The sequence below is a fragment of the Camelus bactrianus genome, chromosome X (genome assembly GCF_048773025.1).
Source record: "Camelus bactrianus isolate YW-2024 breed Bactrian camel chromosome X, ASM4877302v1, whole genome shotgun sequence".
NCBI lineage: Eukaryota > Metazoa > Chordata > Mammalia > Artiodactyla > Camelidae > Camelus > Camelus bactrianus.
This window is the reverse complement of record NC_133575.1, coordinates 85519477-85539469: the sequence shown is the minus strand read 5'-3', so window position 1 is coordinate 85539469 and position 19993 is coordinate 85519477. Positions and strand designations below refer to the sequence as shown.

At 34.6% G+C, this 19993-nt stretch overlaps 1 protein-coding gene across 4 annotated transcripts in view; it reads left to right on the top strand.

The window, feature by feature from the left end:
- NRK (Nik related kinase) overlaps positions 1-19993 on the top strand; it is a 116706-nt gene that overhangs the window by 76270 nt on the left and 20443 nt on the right. For 3 of the 4 annotated variants that reach the window (XM_074358882.1, XM_074358885.1, XM_074358883.1), the window contains exons 12-21: positions 986-1049; positions 1461-2616; positions 4723-4830; positions 7815-7882; positions 9547-9641; positions 12015-12112; positions 13128-13492; positions 15017-15353; positions 18042-18228; positions 18672-18827. In XM_074358882.1, the coding sequence (XP_074214983.1) occupies positions 986-1049; positions 1461-2616; positions 4723-4830; positions 7815-7882; positions 9547-9641; positions 12015-12112; positions 13128-13492; positions 15017-15353; positions 18042-18228; positions 18672-18827 (2634 nt within the window). The remainder of the gene's footprint in view (positions 1-985; positions 1050-1460; positions 2617-4722; positions 4831-7814; positions 7883-9546; positions 9642-12014; positions 12113-13127; positions 13493-15016; positions 15354-18041; positions 18229-18671; positions 18828-19993) is intronic. The other variant, XM_074358884.1, reaches the window with a different exon arrangement.

The following is a 19993-nucleotide window of genomic DNA, read 5'->3' as shown; positions in this document are numbered from 1 at the left end:
CCAGATGAAACTACTAGGAGGTTCTAACTTTACAGGTTGTATTCATATTCCACATTTAATTTGGGGCACCATAGGCAGGGATGAGAGTGGTGATGGAGCGGAAAAAGGCGGAACCTGAAAAAAAAATAGCAGGCATTCTCAGATTCGCTACAGGATTGATTGCAGCAGAGCCTCTTCCATCTACATAACCATACATGTCTGATTTTGGAGTGAGACACAGAAGGAATTTATTGGGCTAGCTACACAGAAGTTAGCCAATCTCAAATGGATACAGGAAGACCCACATCTACTTGAGGATTCACTAATTTCAGAGTTACAAGATTTCCAGAATATAACCTGCAGGAAAAGTGACATTTATATGGAGATTACATGAAAGATGTAAATATAGTTGTCCTAAACTCTTTAATATAGGAAATTCAAAAGAAAACTCTTTTGTTTATAAGCTTCTATATTTCACTACAGCACAGCTGACAGGAAGGAAGGAAAAAAGTTTCAATGTGTTAAGTGTAAAGCCCAGAATTTAGATTTTTTACCTTCTCATTAAAAGAACCAAAGATCCTGTCCCTCATTTTCAAAGATCCTCACTGAAGGAACCAAAGATAGGTGTGGACCCAAGCCATAAACTCCTTACATCCAGAGCACACACCCATAAGCCATGCTCACCAACCATCTAGTTTCTCTTGGCCCTTTCTCCCTTTGCCTCTCTCAATTTTTTCTCTTTAGAATTGCGGTAATCAGACCGCTAAATTTTCTTTCCCGTGGCAATAGAAATTAATCTCTATGGAATAGCTGCACCATGCTGCCAAAGTGGGCCTAGAAAATAGGATATTTTCTACATCACCAATTAGGTGTGATTTGAAGAGTTACAGTCCTCTTGTCCTTGTCAACTCACTCAGCATCCTGAACATTAAAAAGTACAAATGACTAAGGTGGACTACATTTATCTCTGCTGATTGTTATGTATTTTTTTCTATTTCATAAAAAGGAATACCTCTGATCTTTGAAAGAGAAGAAGCTATTAAGGAGCAGTACACCATGAGAAGATTCAGGTGCGTTAGACAAATACATAATTTCATGTTAGCAATTCATGTAAGATGGCTGATTCCATACTGTTGCATTTCACTCAGAAAAACTTTATCCTTTCTAATAAAATAAAAACAGATCTCTATTTTCAAAAGAGATTTGAGTGGAAATATTAAGGAAAAATTTTTTATTACTACTCAAAGAGTCCTTAAATCTGGCAATAGAATGATCAAGTAGATTATCAGACCATTGATACTGGATATATGAGTAATGCAAAGACTCTTTCAGACATTACAGGAATGATTCAAGAAAGATTTCCTGAAAATATGTTTACTACCGAAAATGTTCATCTTTTAAAATAAAAGCACTTCCCCTGAATGACTTCACTTTACTGACAATTCTAATTGTATGGCAACCATTTATATTTTTATTTTTAGGGGACCTTCTTGTACCCATGAGCTTTTGAGACTGCCTACCAGCAGTAGGTGCAGACCACTCAGAGTCCTGCATGGAGAACCATCTCAGCCACGGTGGTTACCTGATCGAGAAGAGCCACAGGTTCAGGCACTTCAGCATCTACAGGGAGCAGCCAGGGTGTTCATGCCACTGCAGGCTCAGGACAGCACACCTAGGCCTCTGCAGGGGCAAGCCCAGGCACCTCAGCGACTACAGGGGGCAGCTCGGGTGTTCATGCCACTACAGGCTCAGGTTAAGGCTAAGGCATCGAGGCCCCTGCAGATGCAGATGAAGGCACCTCCACGACTGCGGAGGGCAGGCTGGATGCTTATGCCACTACAGGCTCAGGTTAAGGTCCCCAGGCCTCTACAGGTACCCAAAGAGCAGCAGGCTCCGGCCCAACCTCAGGCATCAAAAGAGCCACAGGATCTGGACCAGGTACCAGAGGAATTTCAGGGCCAAGATCAGATCCCTAACCAACAACAAAGGCAGGGCCAGGTCCCTGAACAACAGCAGAGGCAGAACCAGGTACCTGAACAGCAGCTGGAGCAGAACCGGGGACCTGAACAGCCAGAGGTGCAGGAACAGGCTGCTGAGCCTATGCAGGCGGAGACTGAGGCAGAGGAGCCCGAGTCATTACGAGTGCACGCGCAGGTGTTCCTGCCCCTACTGTCTCAGAACCACCACGTGCTGTTGCCACTACATTTGGATACTCAGGTGCTCATTCCGGTAGAGGGGCCAATCGAAGGGTCACCTCAGGTGCAGGCCTGGGCACTAGGGCCCACGCAGGCGGCTGGCTCGGTTCAAGCACTGATAGAGGGACTGTCAAGAGACTTACTTCGAGCACCAAATTCACATAGTTCAAAGCCACTTGGTCCACTGCAAACCCTGATGGAAAACCTGTCATCAGACATGTTTTACTCTCAACCAGAACAAGCACGGAAGAAAAAATCAAAAGTTTCTAGTCTAAGGCAGGCATTGGCAAAAAGACTGTCACCAAAGAGGTTCCGGGCAAAGTTGTCACGGAGACCGGAAGAGTTTGAACTTTCAGATTTAGAAGCCTGCAGGCGAAGGCACCAACGCAGATGGGAGGATATCTTTAATCAGCACGAGGAAGAATTGAGACAAGTTGCAAATGTAAGAGTTTCTGATAGTTTTAACTGTGCCAGATATGCAGAGAAAATATGCTAGTTCATACTCATGTGTTCCCCTTATAAAACCAAGTGAAATAAGTATTCCTTGTGTCCCAGAGAAGATTAACTAAATAATTTCTGCTTCAAATAAGTTATCCTGAAATTTCCAGATAATTATGACTAAATCTGAGAAACAAAAATGATCCAGGTAGTTGCTTAATATCTCTGTAAAGTTATAGCTTTATTAGTTTATTTTCTACCCATTATTCCCTTAACTAACAAAGAGACACCATATGCACATTTAAAGTTACTATTTTGGATCTTTAAAAATTGCTGTCAAAGATCAAAATTTCAAATATAACTCATTAAAAGAAACACAAAAACAAGTTTAGTTTTGTTCCTCTAGCCTCTAAGTTTATTTGCTCATTCTTCCCATAGAATGTTGAACTGTATTTATCAAGAGAACTACAATAATTTTTGTACTTCAAGATGTTTAAGTTAATGTTAAAATGAGAAGGAAAAGCAGTTTCTAAAACATTTTGTATATGGTAACCATATGTATGACTTGTCTCACTAATTTTCCACCCATTTTACATAATTAATCAATGAAGTATCTGCATAGAACATGATACAAGTTACAAATTCGTCTCTGCACTCTTTTGAAATGTGGGGAGCAATATGTTACTCTTTATCTTATGTTGGTTTAGTCAATAAAACTTTATTCTTTCAAAATTCTCTAATATAAGTGGATATAATTTGGCTAGAGTTGATGGATTCAATCTGGCAAATCTAATCTGACGCTGAAGGTTTTGTGGGTTTCATAAGCAAATTAAAGAGGTCAAAAAGACTAGGAGAACAGTTGTTTTCTAATAGTTCACAGCATCCATTTACATAAAAGGAATCCTGTGTGGATCCTAAATTAAACCTTGGTATCAACATCCATTTATCTAGTAATAATTAATGTAGTTATTACAAATGAACCTTGTCTAAATGTCTGGATAAGGGAGTATTTTGGTTTGCATTCATTGAGTTAATTGAGCAAATGCTATTTCCCTGACACGTTTAACATGAGAGAAGGTGAAAGCAACAAGAGAACAAAGGCCCAAAAGGGGAAATGAATGTCTAGTCCCCCCCAAAAAACTGGCAGATAAGAAGCAAAAGAAACCAGATAGAGAAGGGGTGGCATGAGTCTGGAATGGTGATATTTGCCTGACATTAGGGCATCTAAAATGCTAATAATTATTCTCAATGAGTCCAAGTAACAATTGGATCTAATGGGTTTTGCATTTTTGAAAAAGACTTTTATGCATCCCTGCAGGACTTATAGTATTAGTAGCATAGTACATACTTATTGTCATTCAGTGTTTTAAATATATACATGTGAGAAGCCATTCTAAAATGAGAGAAAAAGATCAGTGAATAATAGTTGCCAATCCCATGACCCTAGGATCTTGTACAGGCATTCCTATCTTTGTGTGTAACTCTTAAAGGAAAACATAAATAAAAAGGCAATTTTTGATGTTGTGTTCAAAGTGACAGGTCTTTTGAAATACCTGGGAATTTATTAGAGTTTAAAGACATATGTGACTACTTCAACTCACCAGAAGGAAAGAAAACACATTTCCATTATTCTCTTTGAATTGAAGGAATAATACTGATTGGCTTAAATGGGAAAACAGAAACTTTCCTTAACTCCTAGGACTCAAGGAGAACTATTTGCACCACTGTATTACTGATCTTCCATTGAACAGGAGGATCAAACTTTGTAGTTATAACCATTTACTAGATGCAACAGTTTGGGGTTATGAGTTAAGCTTTAGACCAAAGGTTTTTAACATGGGTCTAATGGATGAACTGTAGGTGGTCAAGGGTCCCCCTGAAAATATATGTGGGGACATTTATGTCTGTCTACATGCAGTTTTTTTATGGAAAATCTATAGCATCCTTCAGATTCTAAAAAGGATCCAGAACCAAAAACTGTTAGAAACTGCAGACCTAAGTCGATTTGAATATTTGAAAATTATTTTTTAAATTGAATATTAAAATGGTGGGAGTTGCTCCTATTTACATTTTAATAAGTAAAATATTTATTTTTCTTTCTGCTTCAAAGGACAAAGAAGATGAATCATCAGACAATGATGAAGTATTTCATTCAATTCAGGCTGAAGTCCAAATAGAACCATTGCAGCCATACATTCCAAATCCTAAAGAAAATGAGGTAAGTTTCTCAATTTGAGTTGCTGTGACACTAGTAAGTGCCTAGAACACTGGTTCTTAAACCTTCTGGTCTCAGAATCTCTTTATACTCTTAAACATTGATGACTAAAAATCTTTTGTTTACTTGGATTGTGTCATTCAATGTATGTCAGAAATTAAAACCCAAAAACTTAAATATCTATTACTTCATTTAAAAAGTAATAAAACTATTAGATGTTAATATAAGAAACAAATTCTGATGAAAAATAATTAGTTTCCATCTTGCTTAATGAAAAACAGCTGGATTCTCATATCTGCTTCTGCATTCAATCTGCTGCAATATGTTGTTTAAGTTGAAGTACATAAGTAAAAGCTGGTTTCTCACCTATAGATAATTGGAAAGGGACAGTTTTGATAAATTTTTCAGATAATTATGGATATTCTTTGTTAATGCACCAAAAATAGAGAAGTGGAGTCTAAAACCATATCAGTGAAATTTTGTTTATTCAGTAATATTAAAATCTATAAGTCTATTGTGTGCTGTGAATAGATGTTTAGCTCATACACGATTTTGTATCTTCATGCATTGGTCAGTTGGAAAATATTGGTTCACTGTGTATGTAAATCTTTCCAAATGTTTACACATTATACAACATCAAAAAATGGCATTTGTTAATATCAATATCAATTTCATCATAACAACTTATTAAGTGTTGATAAGCTAAGTGCACAGTGTTAGATATGAGTTTAAAATTTTAATTTTCACTTGAAAGCTCAATTTTATTGTTGCTAACAAATAACGTCAGTTGTTTTTCCTTGAATTGACAGGCTTACTTCATTGATTTTAAATAAAATGCCTGCCAGATACCCAAATTGAATAATCATAGTTTGTCTTGTCAGTCATTCTTTTAAGTAAATTTATTGCCCATGAAAAATGTGGTAGTTCAACTTGTAACACAATCACACATACCTTTTCCCTTGATCGTCTCTGTTCTGGAATGTAGTTTGACTGGGTCTGAGCCATTTAATCTGTCATTTATTTTCTTACATTTATGGGAATAATCAAGTCAGTCCTGGTGTCCAGGTTGACTTTTGTTTTCATGAGTTTATTAATAGCTATTTAACATATGGTATTGATGAGGCTCCAGTGGAAGTTTCAATTCCTGTATAGTCAAGATAGTTTCATTATAGACAGCATTCTGAACATCTAGCTATCTAAAAATTTCTTGGACACTAAGTGTGGCTAGGTGGATGGGTGGAGAACTCAGAAATTCTTGCCTTACTGATAGTGAGGTAGGAGTCTCATTGTCTTCATCAGCACAAGGGCCCCAGATCACTGTATTTCCTCCTTCGACATGCTTCACAGTAGTCTATTATGATGTATTTCGTGGACAATCATCCTTTTTGAATATGTTCCTTCCAATACTAACAGTCCTCTCAAGTGAATAACAGAGTATTGCTTTATAAACACTAACCACTGGCAGAAGGAACATATGCTGGATTATATTATTTAATTATAAGAAGCAATATATCTCCTTCTCTGCCTTATTAAATGATGATTTGGCTCTTACTCTCAGATGATAATTATTACCTTAAGCATGGTATCTTAAACCCAAAATATAGTGAGTTGTGTCTGATTGGTTTGGAATGTATCATTTGCCTTAGTGTATGCTTTTCTTACTAATCATTTTCTTCTCCCCATTTTTCAGACCAAATACAGTCAATTCATATTAAGCATTAGCCTTTCTTGTTTTTGGCCTTTGTGTATTCTGAATAATGTTGGCCTCTGGTTTACTAGTTTCAATAAACATTCTAAATAAGATCAGCTTTATGAACCAAGAGGCTTAGACTGTGTCAGTATGATGCCAGTTATCTGAATCAAAAGTGGAAAAAGTCAGTCAGTTGCTTATCCTGCATACTGCCAAACATCTGGTTGTATTTGGAAACATTTATTAGCAAAACATGTGAACAATTGACAACATTTTTCATTTCTTACCTATCTGTTGGAGCGTAAAGACAATCTTGATAAGTCACTGCATAAGAGGAAAAAGCACATAGTAAGGGTAGTATAGTTTCTAGAAACTATAGCATGATTTTATCAGCATGAAAATGCTAATTTTTTGTTGTAAAATGTTCAATTTGGCTTTCTAAAGAATCTAGTGTGACTGCCTTGCTGAATGCCAGAATGACCTATTTTGGGGGTAGCTACAAATTATTTTGAGTAGAAACCTAGTGATATAAAATTAAATGAGGCAAAGCAACACTCTATGGGCCTATCTACTAATGTTTGCAGAAGGTAAGTCTGTGCCACTGATGAAAGCTGGCTCGTTATATGTGTTCTTTCTCATGTCTTTTGCTGTATTAGATGGCTGAATAATTAATAAAATACAAATTTATTTAGAATTGAAGAAACATTTGAAACACTGATTATAATATTACAGTCAAGTTATAAAGGGCAAAAAATCTTACTTTCTTAAAGATGGAACACTTTAGACTCTTGATAGATTTTAATGCTGTGTTTGTGTGTGTTACAAGTTTTGAAAATCTAGCATTAGCTTAAAAGGGCGAGTAAGTGAGAAGTTTGAATTTGAATTCTGAGTGAGAATTTTGAACTTGATATAAAAAGTAATATGAAAACATAAAAAGAACATTAAATTAGAAAATGGGAGACCTACATTCTGATTAAAGATATTCTTTGGCTTGATGTAAAATTCTTAGAAAATTCATTTTCCATCTCTGGGCTGCAGATTCCTCAATAATAGTGTTTGATTGTATGATCTCCAGAATCTGTTATTATACTAAAATTCAAGGATACCATCAGAAATTATGGTTAAGCAGTTTTAATGTTATAATATAAGCATGAAAATATGATCTATTTATGAAAATCAGGCTTTATAAGTTGTATTTTTAAGAAAATATGTGAAGAATAACATTTTTCCATGAATTAATAACTCAAAAGAATTTATGGTTGAGAATTCTACCGAAGTATTGCATTGTGTCTTTCAGGTCCAAGAGAAATCTGCTTCTGTGCCTTATAACCCGGATCGTGTACATCATGTCAAGTTCTCTTTGAGGTATGTATCTCTGATTTCTATATTCAAATTGCTCACAACTTACTATCACAAAATTAAAGCTTATTTATTTGACAGTAAGTTCTATGTGAAGTCAAAACTAAAATATTAATGATAACATAGTTATCAATGTATCATTGGCCCACATTTGAAACCTTAAAACTGCAACAATCCATTAACTAGATCTTTACATTTGGACATATGGCAATCTCAGTGTTATTTAGTTCGATGATAGCTGGTAAGAGTCACAATTTAATGAAAGAAACAAAATAAATTCTTTGATAGCTTTCAATTAGTAATTTATGATAAAAAGATAGAGAATTTCACTTGTATCATGGACACTTCAAGTACATGTTTTATCATGTAGTACATCATATTCACACACAGAGATGAAACACACACAGAGAATTTCTGACCTCCGAAGCTAATGCCACAGAATGGGCAAGCCTGAAACAACTGATAGGAAAAATCAAATCTAAAACTCAATATTATATCAATATTTTATACCAGTCCCTATATTTTTAAACTCTGTAATATTGGTGATCTTCAGTACTTTCAAATATCATGTTTCATATTTTAGATTTTGTATACAATGGCTTATATTTTAAAGCTAAATTTAAACGTAGATATTCCTTGAAAATCATACCCCCTCAAACTCCAACTCATAATGGAGAGGACTTAGCCTATATCCATTCACTCAGTCATCCAGTGAATATTTATTAAGTACTTACTATATTCAAGATTCTGAAAAGTATGGTCAGATAGCATAGAGTTGATAATATGTAGTATGTATTTTCTATCTTATTATTTTTTAAAAAAAGAAAGCATGTATTTATGTCCTTAGATTTACTGGTACACAATATCAATATAACTGTTAAACACAGGGCATATAAAAATCAGTATTGCTGTTAAACTGGAATTGGTTGTTCATGTTGCAAAGGATTTTTGAATTTATGAAGAGCAAATATATTTACTTTAACTATGGTTACATTTATAAAATTAAATGAAACTTGAGTCTTTCCTTAAATTTGGGGTCATAGAAAAGACTTGTCTGTTCCAGGCCTAAATCAATAACCAAAGTCCTTCCTATATAGAAATTCCAAAGGAACTATAAAGTTTTGCAGCACTGGTCCAAAGAAACTTTCTAAGTATTCCCTCAATTTGAATAGTTAATACTATACTGTCCTATCTATTTATTCATCCATCTATCAAAATCAGAAACAGGACATTAAAAAGCACGAATTCCAAGCATTTGAAATCAGGATGATAATAGTGGAATATTTGATGTAACATGAACTTAGCCTTTTGATCATGTAAAAATCCTCACATACACTGTAGAATTATGTTTATTGCTGTGTTAACCAGGTAATAATAATGTCTGAATATTAGCTTAAAGAAAGTTTATAGGAATGTTAGAAATAAATATGATATGTAAAGGAAACATATACTTATATGGAGACAATTTTTTTGTATTTTGAAAATTGTTTCTCTGTTCTGGATAGATAAAATAGCAGGTTTCGGAAAATTGGAAAGTATCACTTAAGCTCTACTTCTTTTCAGTTTGATATATACCCATATATTTAAAACTTTTTTTGGTCTTGATATTGAGTTGTACATTCCCTTTATGAATATTAGGCCATGCACATGCTTTTCTGTCTTTTCATTAGTGTTCCTCAGCCGTCTCTTTTGGAACAAGCTCAGAAGCCCATTGACATCAGACAAAGGAGTTCGCAAAATCCTCAAAATTGCCCAGCAGCATCAGGTGATTCAAAGCACAAAGTTTAAACAGTCAAAACAGAGTTAATGTTTAATAGTTTATATTGTAGAAGTCAAGAAAGAATTTCAAGAAGGAATGAATCAATAGTGTAAGGGAGGCCAAGTAGGATTAAGAGCAAGAGGCCATTGGATTTGGCAATTGGGTGGTCTGTAATGACCTTTGAGAAATGGAAAGTAATTCTTCTGAAGTTTCTTCTTTCAGTTGGGTAGTCATTAAGAATATGTCTAGGAGGCGGTGGAGGGGAGGCGGTGTCAACTTTAGTTTCTATACCATGTGTGAAAAATATGGTAAAGGGAAAAAAAATATGGTAAAAGAACTTAAGAGAGGCTGCCCCAACAGGCTAAAATTTGTAGGCAATCTTTAGAATATTGAGATATTAGATGGAGTAGTTGTGGGCATGTGTTTTATATATCAGTTTGTTATTTCACCTCCCCAAAGTAAGATATATACAGTATCTCATAAATATCCCTAAATTTTACAAATTGATGTTTTTACTCAACATACATGAAAAATTAATCAGTAAAATCATAGAAAATAACTTCACAAACTGGGATTTCAAACAAGTGTTTTATGATGTGCTTTTGAGATAGTTAAATGAGTAGATTTGTGAAATATTAGTATAAACAAAATCAAAATTTGTGCCTTGGGACATAAAGTCTGGCATTACCTACTTTTTAGCAATCCAAGTAAGTTAAACAAGGGCAAATGCCCCAAGTCATTTTCAAAAATTAGTATATAGATTTTATTAAAATGTTAATAATTAAACGGATATAAATGTGTACTGTATGAAAATCAGATATTTGAAGACCTAAATTTTAAAATCCCACTCTTCTTCTTAGGAGACTCAGATAATGGCAGAATTCTTTTAAATAATAGTGTCCCCTCATGCAGAGATATTATCTTGTGATAAATAAGTCTATATAAAGAGAAACTTTAGGGATTTTTTTTCCCAGAGCCATCCTGTTTTTTGTTGTATATGCTACATTTGTTGTATATACTATTATTTTGTTGTATACGCCACATAGATGATTTGAAGTTCTCGTGGGATTGCATACTTCATCATGCAGGAAATCAAAACTCCTTGCTACAAATTTGCCTGAAAATCTCAAACATTCTCCCAAACTTCTTAGCCTAAAAACATACCAAAAGACTTAAGAGAAAATGGTTTCCTACAGAAAGATAATAAACGGCAAGAGTACAAGAGTGTCAGAAGATGCAGACACAAATTGTTGGATGTGTTCCAGTATAATATTCTCCAAAGATAGCAGTATTTTCAAATACATGCTTTTTGGAGTTGTTGTGTCAACACTTTGGCTATACACATATATCTCAAGGATGCAAATAAAAGAGGGATAGTACTATTTATCTTTAAAATCCAAGCACTCAAGAACAATAAACAGGGACCTGAGTGTTCGCTTAGTGAAACTTTTTCTAAGTATGCTCACCCTGATCTACTGATCTTTGAGCCTAAATATTCTCACTCTATTTTAACCAGAGATGTTGTTTACTATATCACAAATCTTAATATTAAAAATCCAGACTTCTCCAGATAAGTTTGCATTTTAAATGGACGTATTTACACTATAGAACTGAGCTGTGCATTGTGATGCAACCAGCAAAATGTGACTATTAAAATTAAAACTAAACTGAAAATGAAATAAAATTTAAAAGCCAATCCCTCTAGCACACTGGCCATATTTCTAATATAATAGCCATGTGTGGCTCGTGGCTACTGTATTGGACAGTGCAGATATGGAACTTTTCTATTACTGCAGAAATTTCTATTGCAGAGTACCTGTATAGAAAGGTTTCCAGCTTTATAAAAAAGGGCAAAGATTGTCGCTTTTCAGTTGCTCACTTCTTGACTGCATTGAAATACTTAAGGATACATCACTGAGTAGAAATTGGGAGATTACGATTGCAGAGTTAACTCTCCTCTTGAGAGTTTTGTCTAATCTATCATCTTCTAAGAGCTGTTGGGCTCTTTCTCTACTGGTTAGTATGGGAGGCCAGAGATACCACCCAGCCCTTCCTATTCTGGGTACATGTTTTTTAAATAAAACTGTCTGTATACCAGTCTTACTGTGCACCTTTTTTACCCAGATAGAAATATTTAACAAGTATACACTTAATATTAAAAACAGAAAAACTGTGTAGGTCTACAGACAGAACAAACCTTGAGCTTGTCACTACCTCTGAAAATAATATAGAGCCCTGGCCCCATAAGAATTTATCTGATGATATCTCCTAGAATAGAAGCTACAAGAAAAATATCAAAGAATTGAACTGGTACACTATAAAAATGAAGTCAGTGGCTGTAATCACCGCTGTTACTAATGTCTTTTTGGCATTCCACAGAATCTTCTTCTGAGGAAGAGAGTCCCGTGACCAGGAGGAGGTCCCAGTCATCACCGCCTTATTCTACTATTGATCAGAAGTTGCTTGTTGACATCCATGTAGGTCTTCATCTTAACTCTTAACATAGTTGTATCTTTTCTTTTTAATTTTCAATTTCTTTTGAGTTATATATTTTAATCTTCACTCGAGGGAAACATTAGTGTTCAGATTTTAATTAATCTTTCAAATATAAATTTCCATTGCTATGTGAGTATGCAGAATATTAAATCTAGAAATTAAATTTAAAAATGGAAAAACATTCAATTGATCATAAAATGTTTTATTTTCACATTCTTGTGTCAGAAATTATTCGAGAGAGGAGTGATAAAAGGCTATGTGTAGAAGCTAATCTCAAGGAGTAGAGGTTAGATGCTCAATTTTTGTCTAATATTTCTTGGATAATGAGGCAGTGCATAAATATAAAACATTTAGTGAAAAATAAAATGCCTTCTAATTTCATAAACAAAAATGACTTTCATTTTTTATGGTGCACTTTCAGATCATTTTGTTTTACTTTTATAATTGCCTCTACCCTACCACACACACACATCTCTTTCAAATTGCCCAAAGGTTGCTTATATGACATATACCATACTTAAAGATGGATTTATAGTAATTTACTTCTTAGAAGTGTTTACATTACTTTAAGACAACCTATGTTATATAAAACTAGAGCTGGGAAATTAACATATCAATTTTAAAAGTTATGTGTTAATCGCAACATCAGAAGATGAAACAAAAGGAAAAAGGGACTGTCTTTCATAGAGCATCAAATCATCACTCCCTTATCCAGCACCAAAACCAAATGCCTATTTCTCAGCAGACAAATAGGGCTAATTAAAAATAAAGTGAGTGAATTTTGCCCTGTGTGATCCAGAAAGGCCATTAATGATCACAGCCTGAGGTTTGGGTTTTGGCATCTCATCCTCACAAAAATGTTGGCTCTATCTAGTGAGTGAACATCTTCATTTTAATCAAAAACATATTTTAAAATATTGTCAGCTTGGAAACTTTCCAATCTAGAAGAAAATGAAAGGCTACTAAAGACTATATTAACCTTTCTTGTGCACACAGGTTCCAGATGGATTTAAAGTAGGAAAAATATCACCCCCCGTTTACTTGACAAATGAATGGGTAGGCTATAATGCACTCTCTGAAATCTTCCGGAATGATTGGTTAACTCCTGCACCTGTCATTCAGCCACCTGAAGAGGATGGTGATTATGTTGAACTCTATGATGCTGGTGCTGATACTGATGGTGATGATGATGATTCTAATGATGCTTATGAAGATACCTATGACCATGACAATGGCAGTGATGACTTGGATATTCAGATTGATCAGGCTAATGATGTTGGTGAAGACCATGATGGTGGTGATGAGGATGAGGATGTTGATGACAAAGACAATAATCGTGATGGTGTTCCTAGTTGGCCAAGGTTGGTTTTTCTGGATTACTTGCACTATCCATGTTTTATAAATTCAGAACTATTTGTATTGCTGGTTTACTTTTAAAATTTATTACCAAGTGGGTGAATGAATTCCATTGTACATTGATAAATTGTTGATTTTCAATAATAGATTTTAAATTATTCTAATGCAAACCACTTAACCTTGCATTTCTTGTAATACTATATTAGCATTGAAGTATTTATTAGGTTCTTTATAACTGGAATTGTCTGGGTGTTTCCTTTAAAATTAAAGCTACTGAATCATTCTACCCTGTACAACCACAATGAATATGAGAAATGAGGTGACAAATTAAATAGTGTGCTACTTAATAACTGTAAGATGAAGTTCTGGTGTTTGTGAACAAAGTCTCTAAATCTGCTGAGAAAAATGAATTGCAAACTTGACGCTCACTTCATAGTTTTAGACTGCAGCTTACTAACATATAGCATTATTCTTGGGATTCTGAAAACTACTGTAACTAAATTCAGTGCTCATTCAATTTTATCTTCTTATAGAGTAGCTGCCCAAAGTGATAATATTTAGTGAAGTAGTGTTTTTGGCCTACCACCAGCTGCTTGCTGTATATATAGTTACTTGCTTCTACTCTATAAACAGCCACTATGTTCTTATTTACATATGTTTATGGTTTGCATTTAAACTGCTCTCAAAGATGATTCATTAATACAGTACATTTTTATATTTTTAGAAAAATAAATAACAGTGGGAGAATTGTTTGCTTTATAATATTGAAATCTATATTTTGTTTTGTTATTCTTTAAATATTACTGGAGATATACATGTCAGAACAAACTACAGATCATTCAACACTTTTCTTTTTTGTCAACTAAAAAAACTACCAGGAATTCCCTTGTCAAATAAATTTGCTCTTTGAATTGTCATAGGCACATGTTTATGTTGTCTCTTATGCAAAAGATCACTGAGGCATTTTGCTAAGCTTGGTGTTCTTAGCAAGTAATTAAGTGACTATCTTAATTTAATGAGATCTATATTACTGAACTTTCTGGTGGTAGTAGTAGAACAATCAATGGGAATCTGTCGCAAAGTAGATAATAAACATATCAGACAATCAAGGCACATGTTTAAATTAACATAATTTATATCACAAGAAGAATTATTCAAATATGTGGTTAGTCAAAAATATGGGCTTGATCATGTGGCTGTGAAGTTGCTAATGCATGAAGTAGTCTATTATTTAAGAAAAAACATATTCCTAACACATGTTCCTAATGAAGGATGCAAGTTCTCTTCCATCTGCCATCCAAATGCAGCCAGGGAGTTGATGGTGGCTATGATGTTAATTCAGTATTTAAGATTGATAGGACATAGGGACATTTTTTGTGTCTGTATCATACCAGTAGTGTTCACATAGAGCAAAAACATGCCCGGAAATGGTACATATGTATAAGACATCCTAATTTTGTTTCATTTGCTAACTTTCAAATGTATTTTTGTTGGGTAGCTTTCTATCATTAATTAGATCTTGTTATCAGGCCAAGCTATGGCAGTGATGGAAGCTGCAAGCAAGATGGTAAAGCTGGAAGTGATAAGGGAGAAGGAAGTTTCAGCCGCTATAGAAGCCAGAGAGCTAATAGAAGCCATGGAGGAAATGCAGCCAGTGGGGGCAGTGCAGCCATTGGAGACCATGAAGGACACAGAGCCAATACAGGCAGTGGAAGAAGAGGCAAGGAGAGTAATGAAGGTGAGAGAGTCAGTGGAACCAATGAAGAGAGTGAAGCCCTTGAACTCAGTGGAGGAGAAAATTGCTCAGAGGCGGATGATCCAGTATTAGAAAGACCAGCATCCCAGGATTTTGAACATCAACTGGAGGTAATGCACCAGTTGAAAACGAAAATGAATTCCTCTCCTTGTGAATGTGTTTCTTCATGTGATATGCCATGTTTCCAGCCATTCCAAATATATTTTAAACTTTTATCACAAAGTCTTAAACATCTTAAATTATAGCTGTATGTGTGTGTGTGTGTGTGTGTGTGTGTGTGTGTGTATATTTCTTCTAATTTGAATGGCTTCTATTTTCTTCCAGAGACAAATATATTTTCTTTGTTTGCCTTTATTACTCAGATCATAAAATATTGTTTGTTAACACATACATTTTTTTCTGGGAAGTTTTTGTTGTGATAAAATATGTGTAACATAATTTTTTTCATTTTAACCATTTTAAGTGTACAATTCAGTGGAATTAACTACATTCACAATGTTGTACAACTGTTAATACTATTTGTTTCTGGAAATTTTTCATCATCTCAAACAATTAAACAATTAACTCCCCATTGTCCCTCCCCCTAGTTCCCAATAACATCTATGCTACTTTCTGTCTAGGCACATTATATAAGCAGAATCACACAATATTTGTCTTTTTTGGTCTGGCTTATTTCACTTAGCATAATGTTTTCAAGGTTCATCCATGGTAGCATGTATCAAAATTTCCTTCCTTTTCAAGGCTTGAATAGCATTCCATAGTCATATCATAGTCAGAATATATCATATTTTGTTTATCCATTCATCTGTTGTTGGACACTTGTTTGATTCTCACCTTTTGGCTACCATGAAGAATGCTGCTGTAAACATTGGGTGTACGAGTATCTGTCATTGGAGTCCCTGTTTTCAATTATTTGAGATATATACCTAGGAGCAGAAATACTAGATTCTATTTTAACTTTTGAGGAACCATTAACACATACAATTTAAACAGAAGTAGTGTACTGTGTTTAGACAATGATTTCGTCATTCACAAAACATTTACTGATTTTATAGATAGGTTTTTAAACACTCGAGTAGCTTCACAGATGCTAGATATCACAGAGACTATTTCCTGGAGCATGTGGTATATGAACTAATTCTTGACAAATGGGGAGTATTTGGATATCTGAAAACACAGGTGAGATTCCAGACAGAGGAAAGATCATGCCAATTTACTTTCCCAGCCTATTGTCCTATCATACAAGCTAGCATAAAAGATGCCACGCTTTCATGAATTAGCGACCTTGTGCAAGCTGTTCTCCCTGTCTATAAGGCTTCCCCCTCACCTCTTCTCTGCTTGGTGAACTAGTTATATTTCATGATCCAACTTATATATCATCTTTGACTTTCCAAGGCAGATTTATACACCCCTTTATCTGTGATTGTAAATATTTTCCCCATCATTTTATTTTAGTACTTATGATATAGTCATTTAGCAATTTGTTTATTTGCTCTTCTGTCACAATAGATTATGAACTCTTAAAAAAGGCAGGAACTATGTTTAATCCATCTTTAATTACTTTTATTTACACACTCACCCAATCCTAGCGTCCAGTCTAGGGATTAGTCTATGATAGGCACACAGTTATTATGGAAGAAATCAATAAAGGAAGGAAACAAAGAAAATGGAGAGGAAGGAAACTCCCTAGATGGTTTCCAATGGGAAAGGAGTATCAGTGGGAAAGTATGTGTCTTTGTCTCTGCCTCTGTGTGTGTGTGTGTCTCTCTCTTTCTCATCTCTATCTTTCCATCCACCTACCTACCTACTTATCTTAATTAGAGGCATTAAAACAAGATGTCCCAGCATAGTTTTCATAGCACCCCTGGATATCTCCAGTTATCTCAAGATTGTTTTTGACATTTACAGAATAAATGGATCTTCCTTTCATTTTAATTTTAAAAGGACATGTTTACCATACAACAATTTTGTGGAAGGAAAGGTCATAAAAAACAAGTCTTTGACAGGGCAGCACAACTGTCTCAATGCCAAGAATCACTGTTGAGATACAAAGAAATATTTATCAATAGACAGACTTACCAAAAGCAGTTGGTATGTTTTTCCACAGGGTATGGCATCCCACATAAACTGTCAAATTTTGTGGCTTTTATCCTTGAGTTTCTCTGTAAGTTAATGAAAGCTGGCTGAATTTTCACTAAGGCATGTTCACACTCTTGAATATGTTGATTGATTTTCCATCATTAGCTTGGTCATTTCACAAAATGGAACTGAATCCCCCACACTGATGCTTTTTATTTTTTCAAGTAGCTGTTTGGCACAGCATAGATGAATATAAGCTTTGGAATCAAACAGACTTTGGCTTCAAACTGATCCCCCCCTATGACCTTGAATAACTTATTTAACTTCACTAAGCTTTAGTTTCTTTGTAAGTAAAATGGAGATAATCAGACTTACTTTTTGGATTGTTGTGAGTCTTCACAACAATACGTAAATAAGGTGCCTAGCAGAGTACCTGTTGCATAGTAAAAATCCCATAAATTTTAGGTCCTCAAATTGTACAGCTAAGGATTTCACACTCCTTGAATTTCTACTCTGACATCAATTGTCTCAATATAGACTAGTTCTTTGTCTCCTGATGGCATTGGTGAGTTCTGGTTAAGTGTGGATTTTATAAAGATGAGGAATTATAGATGTTACAAATTTTGCATTATCTTTTTCTGATGACTTGTAGGGATATTATGTTTCTCTCACTGTTAATTTCCTAATGAATTGAAAATCAATTTTTGATCTTCTTTCAGGAGCCATGTGGTAGAAGTGAGGCCTCAAATGCCATTGCCTCAGATGCTGCACTTGTAGCACCTGATGATGAGAATGACAGTATGGACATATCAGAAGTATCAACAGAATCAGGTTTTTCTGCCAGCCAATCATCTCCTTCCAATGGTTCTGAGAGGGCTGCAAATACTGACTTTGCCAGTGCCATCTGTAAGTGTGTTTAATATAATCTCCAAGTGCTGCAGTCTGTTCACATATTAAATACAGTGTTTGACCACTAGTTCATGATCAGAAAAGAATGAAATTATTCTGATATGCAGTTGACATAAATTCAACTGGATATGTCTCTACTCTTCACTAAATCTTTATGGCACCTAAATTCGAACTACAGTTGAGAAATTGAGTCCCTCATTTAGATTTCATTTGCAATCTACTTACAGTAACTTGAAAGACATTCATTTTTAGAAATGTATTTTTCACCATCTTGATTTGTGTTACCTGATGGTTTAGGAGTTATAGAAATGATAGCTCCAGTAAAAAATAAAATACTATAAAGGAAAAGGAATTTTTCTAGGCTTGGACTCATTTGTGAAAATACTCAAGCACATATGGTATATACACTAGTAATTTCCCTCAATATCTTCTCTTCACAGTATATGCTGGGTTAGTGGAAGTATCTGAGAAGTCATCTAAGCGACCCTCTGAGGTCAATGTTAACCCACTATATGTCTCTCCTGCATGTAAAAAACCACTAATCCACATGTATGAAAAGGAATTCACTTCTGAGATCTGCTGTGGTTCTTTGTGGGGTGAGTTTCTGAGTTGTTTTCTAAAGAATGTATTTTTATCTATGTAGCAAACCTGTGAAAAATCATAGATGTAAAACGTGTGTTTGCTATTGACAAACCATTCCCAATATGTATAGAGAGTAGTTAATTTGCTTATTTATTTATTTATTTATATATTTGCTGATTTATTTTCACTCAATACAGTTTGATGTTTGTATTGCTCCCTCCCCTTTTTATTTTGTTTTTCTTTATAAACTGAATTAACTTGGCTAAAATATAAAATTGGACTAGGTTATGATTATTTGAAAATTCAAGCTTACTGTTTTTAATTCAGAGATTTAGGGTAGTGTGCAGCATATAATACCTAATGAGATATTACAAGAATGATTTCTTTAGATTCTTGTCTTTAAAAAATCTTGTGGATTTGTAGAGAAAGTTCATTCTATAATATCTTAAATTTGATAGACTTTTTCTTTCCAGAAGAATTATAACCACACTGGTAATGCTGAGACAATATTTTACTTCAAGCTAGTCTGAATTATAAATGAAGCAGAATAAATAAATGCAAGGAAGGGAAAAATCCAGAGTAAATGCCAACCTCCAACCTGCAATTTCATAGATTTTGCTTAATGTATGGTTGAACAGAGGACAGAATTTTAAATTAAATGTAGATCCGTGTAGCAAACATTGTAGTTAGGTGGATTAAACAATTTAGGAAAAAAGCATGCCTCAAAGTTCTACTAATACAATGTGTCAGATAACCAGAAAGCAAGTATATTTCATTATCATTTCAGACAGGCAACAACCCAGAGATGAACTTAATATCCAGGAACTCATTTTAATAACTTGTAGTTTTATAATTTGAAAAATTAAAGATTATAGTCAAAATTTATTATACTTTTCCTTCCCTCTCTGATTCCCTTGTGGAAAGAAGATGCAGTTCCTATACCTGCCACTGGGTGTTACTCAGAGAACTGGTAAAGGACAGGGTGGGAAAATGAAGACCAAGACACGGCTTTTATCCTTATACGCTTGGAGAATAAATGTTGTCCAAGTAGATTGAAGACACTAAAGTGCTTTCTCTTACATTAGTTTGCTAATTTCCTTCTGTGTCTCAGGCTAAGGGGAAAAAATGCCACAGAGTTTTAAAGTGAATTTTTTTAAATTGAAATATAGCTGATGTACAA